Below are 7723 nucleotides of genomic sequence, written 5' to 3'. Positions count from 1 at the left end.
CCCGGGCCAGTGCTCCTCTGAGTGTTGGTCCAAACAGAGCCACTTGCAGCGCCACCTTAGGGCAACTCGAGAGTTGGTTTTAGTTGTACGTAATGTTCATCTGAGTGTGCCCTGAGAAAGAGATATGTGCAGCTCCTATCGGGATTTGTCGGCACATTCGGGCGGTGTTGCTGGATTTGTTTTAACCTGTCGGAGTGTCTTGAAGAACCGAGGTACCGAGTCTGATCGGAACGTCTCGGGAGGAGGTCTATTCCTTCGTTGGCTGTGAGAGCTTGTCATGGGCTAAGTTGGGACTCCCCTGCAGGGATTTGAACTTTCAAAAGCCGTGCCCGTGGTTATGGGTAGATGGGAATTTGTTAATGACCGGTTGTAGATAACTTGAACCTTAATTTAATTAAAATGAATCGACAGTGTGAGTTACCGTGATGGTCTCTTCTCGGCGGAGTCCGGGAAGTGAACACGGTGTTGGAGTAATGCTTGCGCAGATTGTTCCCTAGTTTCTCGTTCGCGCTTTGCCTCCTCTTCTCGCTCTCTTTTGCGAACAGAATAGCCACCATATATGCTAGTCGCTTGCTGCAGCTCCACATATTTTTACCTTGCCTTACCTATAAGCTTAAATAGTCTTGATCGCGAGGGTGCGAGATTGCTGAGTCCCTGTGGCTCATAGATTACTTCCAAACCAGATGCAGGGCCTGATGTTTCCGCTCCAGATGACGCGCTTGAGCTCAAGTGGGAGTTCGACGAGGACTCTCAACGATACTACGTGTCTTTCCCTGATGGTCAGTAGTGGTGCCCAGTTGGGGGTGATCGGGACCGTGTCGCATGTTGGGTTATCTTTTATTTTGGCGCCGTAGTCGGGCCATGAGTGTTTGAATGTTGTAATGCTATTTATGTACTTTGTGTGACGTGGCGAGTGTAAGCCAACTATGTATCTCCCCTTTATTATTTATATTACATGGGATGTTGTGATGATTGCCTAACTTGCGACATTGCTTTTAATACGGTTATGTCTCTAAGTCGTGCCTCGACACGTGGGAGCTATAGCCGCATCGAGGGTGTTACACATCGCCATGACGTAAACTGTGACATTTTTCTCTACAAATTGTGCAAGGGCTAAAGAACATGGTAGTACTCGGAAGATGGCGGATTACAAAGGGAAAACAGAACAAAAGTACGTAAGAAATGCAAACAAATAAATAAACAGCCTTCTATTTCTTCTTCCCAGCTTTGCCCTCCTTCCTCCTGACAATCTCGTCCTGGTACCGGATACCCTTCCCCTTGTATGGCTCCGGAGGCCTCCACTTCTTTATGGTGGCAGCAAACTGGCCGATTTCGCTCTTGTCGTACCCACTCACGATGATTCTCGTGTTCTCCTCCACCTTGACTTGAAGTCCTTCTGGGACAGCCATCCGGACAGGGTGCGAGAATCCCAGGTTCATCACCAGGTCTTTGCCCTCCACCGTTGCACGGTACCCAACCCCCACTAACTGAAGCCTCTTGTCAAATCCTTTTGACACCCCCACGATGATGTTGTCCGTCAGGGTTCTGCATTAACAACAATTTGCAACCGTGTTTTTAGAACAACTTCGAGATGATTGATCTAATCCAACCAACCAATAGTTACTTTTATTTAGTTAGCGAATGAATGTACAAACATCATTCTGCTTCTGTACAAGAACATTATGCTCTTATGATTAACGACAGCAAATTTAGGTACCAGTGACAGGGAAAAAAAGGAAGGCCTCCTTTGGTTTGTAGGGATCTTGTAGGAATTCCATATGATAGAATTTTCAAAGGAAAAAAAATCCTATGTTGCCCTTTGGTTTGTAGGAATGGATTCCTATTCCTATGTAGGATAGGATCCAACCCTTCACATTTCAAAGAAAAAAAAACATTAGCTTACACTCAATGGAAAAAATTCCTATCCTATGCATCATGTGGCATCTCTTTCTCTATAGGAATTGAGATGCATGTCATCTCACTTCCTATGAAATTCCTATTCCTATCCTATGAATCAAAGGAGGCCGAAAGGGTTGGCTAAAGCTTGACTCAAGGAGTCAAGGGTTGTCTAAAGCTTGACTCAAGGAGTCAAGGGTCAAGGGATCGATCCATGTTCACAAACAGTGAAGGAGATAGAATTTGGTCTTATATCAATCTACCATCATGCAAAAAAATAGTTGTAGTGGCAAATCCCTTGACACTTCACAAAAAATATATCTTTCTTTTCCATTTATTTAGTTCCCCACCTAAACTAGATTTGTTTGCCTTGGTATGAATAGACAACAGGGTACCAAATGTAGGAAATAAATACTTCTATCCAAATCTTTTGCAGACATGTTACAAAAGCCCTCTCTGTTTCTTGCCCACCTACATTGAACAATTTTAGAGCTAAATAAAGCAAGATGACCACCTACATTTATGATTGGTGAGACAGGATGTCTCCCAAAGAATTTAAACATTGCTTTCTGGAATCTAGAATCTTGTAGGAGCTAGTAAGAGTAAAAGGTTGTGCAAATAGCATATGTGATAGAACTTCATTTTCAGGCACTGGTGGTATCACAGTGTAATTAAATTTTTTTTTCATACTGCCGCTCTTGAGTGCAAGAAGTGATGGCTAATATATGTGAATTGTGACAAGAGCAGGCATCACAAGTTAGTACTCACTTCGGGTATACAAGAAAAGATATGGAACAAACATACTGAGCAGTGACGCAATGATAGTGAAATAAGCAAACTCATTTTGCAGTTTCTGTTGTCAGTTTTACCTGAAAAGGCCATGCATCTGATTCGCCCTTTTGGTTTCCACAGTCTTGAATACTCTCAATTTGCCAGTCTCTTCTTTCACAACTTTTACTTCGGCGGGATAGTTTAATGTCAACTCTCCTAGTGGACCCTTAGCTTTGACAAACTGCTCCTCTAGTGTTAGAGTAACATTTGATGGAACTTCAATCGGCTTCTTTCCGATTCTAGATTCCTTGCATTCCACTGTTTTTCTAATGAAACCAACTCTGCCAGCAGGGATAACACGAAGAAGTATGCCTTGTGACTTCCCAAGGAAGCCAATTCTTGAATTGCTGTTTTATTTCCCACAAAAATAAGATTCGTTAAAATATTATGTATTTTGCATAGAAAAGCACAAGCCCTTACGTCAAAAATAAGAACATGTTACTTTCGCTGCAGACACATTAGACAAAATGATATAAGCTACAAAATCTAAAAACCGGTAGCTAAAAACATGACCCTGAACCATTCACCTAGCATGAGTACCACTCCGCTTTTCTTGCTCGGTAGTAACAAAATAAGATATTAAAGACACTTGTTTCAGTTCTGCACAAAATCCACTCCTTGTTTGGAGCTCAGCTTATCAGTAGCATGATAAGGCAATACTTCATTTAAAGCTTTTGGAAAGCTAGACCTTCAATAATAAAACAACCTGGAGGTGACTTTGCAACCCACGAATCTGGGATATCAATATCTGTATACACGGTAATGAGGTTGTTCCAGAACGGTCCTATGATGAATAACTTCATGATCCACACCATTTTGCGGATACAAAGATTTGGGATGCTAAATGATAGATGCATATTGTAGGCGGATTACCGGCCTATGGACGCAAGTCAAAATGTGGGAGTACTATTAGTATACCCAAGGCATTGGCACATTGAACTAAGTAGCAGGACAGTAGTGCCCCATCCACAGCCACAATCCTAGTACTAACACAATGAGCAAAGTCCCCACACGATTACGTGTCTCCTGATTTCTAAGCGTCCGAGAAGCCTGAACTTACTAGTACTACTTGGTAACCAATCTACTTACACAGCCTATTGGCAGTCCCTAAGCCAATAGCATCGGAATCGAGAACTACTTATTCTCGGCGAAGCGACAAGATAACTGCAGCCTACAACGAATACAATTGCGGGTGATCCGTCCAGGACCGCCTGCGCGGGTGGAACCACGGCGCTCCGTGCATTTCAACAGAGGGAACCAAATCGAAGAAAGTGGCGAAGAAACAGATAGACTCGTCTGTGAAGACATCGATGAGGGGTATAAAAAGTAAGCGGTACCAAGGGAGGTGGAGGGAGGGGGAGAGGGACGCCATGGACGGGCTCCGTGTTGCCGCCGCTCGCTCGGTGTGCGCGCTTCTTCTTCTTCTTCTTCTTCGTGTGCAGATTTCTTATCCTTTATCCACAGAAGAAGGGGGAAGAGGGTGGCAGGGGGCCGAGACGCTTCAGACCTCGGTCGACTCGGACCTGACACAGTGGAACGCAGGGGTTAATGAGGTAATATCACAAGAACATCATAGAACTTACGTTGGATGTTTAGTTTTGTGTTAAAATTATGAAAATACGGATTTATGATCATCCAACTTACGTTTTCGTTTTCATGTAAATACGGTCACTTTATCCGTATCCGGACGGATCGCACGACTGGAACCATTTTCTTTACAGAAACACCCCTGCTTTGTTCTTAATTGCACAGAAGCCCCCTCATCAGCACATGTGGGTCGCACTTGGTAGAGCACTGAGAAAAAAAAGGCCGAGCGCACGTCACGCTTGACAGAAAAATGAGAAACAAAACTTCAAAAAAAAGAAAAAAGGGAAACAAACAGGGCCGTGTGACGCTTGATGCCATGCACGTGCATGGCCTGAGCAAACCATTGTACTAAGCACGTCTTTAAACAAATATACCATATTTCACTTTTATAATGTAAGCAGGGATCAGCTGATATTTTCACAAACTTGCAAGCTAGGGTCACCTACTGGATGCGCGGTACTAACCACTGGAACATGCCCAAGCTTTGTTCTTTTGTAGTTTAAATTTATAGATTTTCATGCCAAAAACTTTTGAATTCAAAATCCATTTGAATAAATTATGGCGAAAAAAGTCCACTCATCCTCGAGTAGTCGTCGTTGCCAACATATAAAATTCTAGGTTTCTCATTAGACACATGAAAAAGTATGGATTCCAAAATGGCAAAAAAATCGCTCATGCTTGAAATGGTTGAAAATTCTTCCACACAAACCAACAAATTTTTTGTTTGAATTCGAATAATTTAAAATTTAGAAGTCTAGATAAATAAAATATATAGCATAATGATATATCATTTTATCCTGATGTTTGTCCATTAATTAGCTTGCAACTGGCCCAGGTTTGAATCTTGTGTAGGTTATATTTTTGCCAAAAAAACATATTTCAATACAAAAATAGGCAAAGTGTTTGTGCCTCATGATTTGAATTCTAGACCTAGAGGTGTGAAGAAAACTATCCTACCGCAACAGTACAAAATTGGATTTTAATTTTAAGTGACCCAAGTCCATTTTGACATAGGAGTTCAAACCAACCATAAACAATTTGTGCGGAATGAAAAAAATTGTGCACCCTCTAAATTCGTTTACTTAACTTGATATTAGAGCAAGCTTATTGCTAACATCATTGTTCTCTTTGTATATGCTTGAATTATAGTTGTCTCGGCTAAAAAAGAATTTATTTGTCGCAAAAAAAGAAAAGAAAAATAATTTGTTTGTTGGGTTGAACAATATAACAGCATATGCATCTCAATACTAGACAGCAAATGACGTCCAGTGTGGTGGTTAAAACGTGACATTGGACTGAAGAGGTTGCTGTTTTGAACCCAAACAACACGATTAATTTTTAAATCTTCAAATCTTTCTCACGTCCACTGGCAGGTGAGTCCCCTATAGGTCCGATTGCCAAATGGGACCCACAGACTTAATTATCAGTACTTATTACGTGTGAATGAAGTATACAGCCGCAACTATGAAAAAGCTAGGGGTGTTTCTATAAAATGGACGTTACACATGTTATACCAAACACCTCCTCCACCAACAGTCGTTGATAGTGGGGCCATGCATGCATGGCACGCCATGCAAGCGGTGGATACGCCCGCGTACATGTTTTGTGACCGTATTTGCACCGTAACGCAAGTTGGATCACCATAAATCTGTATTTTTGAAGTTCTAGCACCAAATTGAACATAGAAAAAAAGTTATGTGACTCCCAATGATATTACCTCGGGGTTAATTGATAGGTTTTCTTCAAAAAATTACCATGTACTCCCTGTAGCGAAGAGTATGGTATATTAATTTACAGATGGTGTGTTTTGTACATAGCTGCCTAAAGCTCTAAGAGCATCTCCACTCGTTCAGCCCCCGGCGCACCCGGCAATTGCGTCGGTGGTTTTTTCGCCCTGGGGGCGATCCAGTTCCTAGCCGCGCCCCAGGTTTCGGCCCCCAGACACCCATAAATTCAAACTTGTCTTTCCCGCTGCCAAAAAACACCATAAGTTCGGCAAATCATGTCACAGTTCGGCGATCAAACGTACACGAAAGTTCGGCGATCAAAAGAAAAGACGTGTAGACAAAGGAACACATCAAACGGCAGGCTCCTCTTGCGTGGGACTGGCGAGTGTCGACGAGCTCGGCGTCGGCGTACTCGGCGTCTGTGTGGCTTCTATGCTCAGGCTGGTGGTCAGCGGCGTGGCTTCATCGCTAGACGTCGGCATTGGTGTCGGCGTGGGTGTAGGGGTGGTGGTCGAAGACGGCCCACGCATATGGTTCAGGATGAGGCCGCGCTCCGCCAGGTACCATTCCTTGACCTGCTTCTCCATCGTCGACATGTCCGCCGACATCAAGAACGCCAGGTCGGTGTTCCTCTTCTTTGCGGCGACGTTGATCCTGAGAAGGTCAAGCTTCACGTCCTCCTTCGTCATCAACGCTGACCAGCGCGCGTCGGATTTCTCCTTCCTCTTTGCGGTGTTGTTCTTAGCGTCGGAGATGCACTACTCGATCAACGATTGCAGCCGTTCGACAGCAGGTGTCGTGTCCCTCGCCGTCTTGGCTCTTTTGCTGCCATCAGGGCGCCTATCCGCCACCCCCGGGGTAGGCACGTCCGGCTTGTACGTCTCCTTGGCCTTGGCGAGGGTGAGCCGAACCTCCCTCCACTTCTCGCACGACTCGATCCTGGAGAACACATGAAGGAACTTGAACTCGGGGTCTCTAGTGTCCTGCCGACACATGGTGAACAATAGAACCATGTGCACAGCCGAAGAACAAGGGTCGGCGAAGTACACGGCAAAAAAGAGCTGAGCCGACGGGCCGGGCATACTCGACCCTCGATGTTGGCGCCGCTTTCTGAGCGAGCTGCGACCTCCTCTACAATCCCATACCATTTGTTATAGGGCGCCTGGATGATTGCCCAATGGTTCTACATGGCCTTATCCCCGCGCTCCATGTGGATGGTGGTGAAGTAGGGGTCGACCAACTTGCGCTCGTCGAACGCCGTTTGGATCCTTCTCCAATACATGTCGGTGTTCTGGTTTGCGCCGGTGATCGGGTCGACGTCGACGGTCTTCCATGCTTCGGCGAGGCACATGTCTTCCTTCAATGTCCACTTGATGCGAGGCTCGCCCGCCTTGGCATTGGCCGCCTTCTTCTTCTTTCTCCCTTTCGTCGTTGGCGTCGGCTCCGCCTCCTCCTCCGCCTGTTCTTCATTCCCCCTCCTCCTCGGCATCGTCGAGCTCGTCATCCATGTCGGCATCCATTATGTCGTCTTGTGCATGAAACCCGGGGCAGGAAGCAGCGGCGACCGAGCCGCTTGTGATGATCTCGTCCATGTCAGTGTCGATGTTACTGAACTGCAGCGTCGAACCGTGTCCAAACGACAGGGCGCCCCGGCGCAGAGGAGGCGCGGGCGAGGCTGAGTA

General features: G+C 45.2%; 1 protein-coding gene across 1 annotated transcript; it reads right to left on the bottom strand.

Annotated features, from left to right (window-relative positions):
- Positions 1 to 1071: 1071 nt before the first annotated feature.
- Positions 1072 to 4300, bottom strand: LOC123104269 (50S ribosomal protein L6, chloroplastic). Its single transcript, XM_044526052.1, has 3 exons — positions 4065 to 4300; positions 2766 to 3074; positions 1072 to 1545 (listed from the first exon to the last, which is right to left on the bottom strand). Exons 1-3 carry the CDS (start codon positions 4097 to 4099, stop codon positions 1209 to 1211), a joined length of 681 nt encoding a protein of 226 aa, XP_044381987.1. The 5' UTR covers positions 4100 to 4300; the 3' UTR covers positions 1072 to 1208.
- Between the last annotated feature and the right edge of the window lie 3423 nt (positions 4301 to 7723).

This window comes from Triticum aestivum, chromosome 5A, assembly GCF_018294505.1.
Source record: "Triticum aestivum cultivar Chinese Spring chromosome 5A, IWGSC CS RefSeq v2.1, whole genome shotgun sequence".
Lineage (NCBI taxonomy): Eukaryota > Viridiplantae > Streptophyta > Magnoliopsida > Poales > Poaceae > Triticum > Triticum aestivum.
This window is presented reverse-complemented; position numbering and strand designations above follow the sequence as displayed.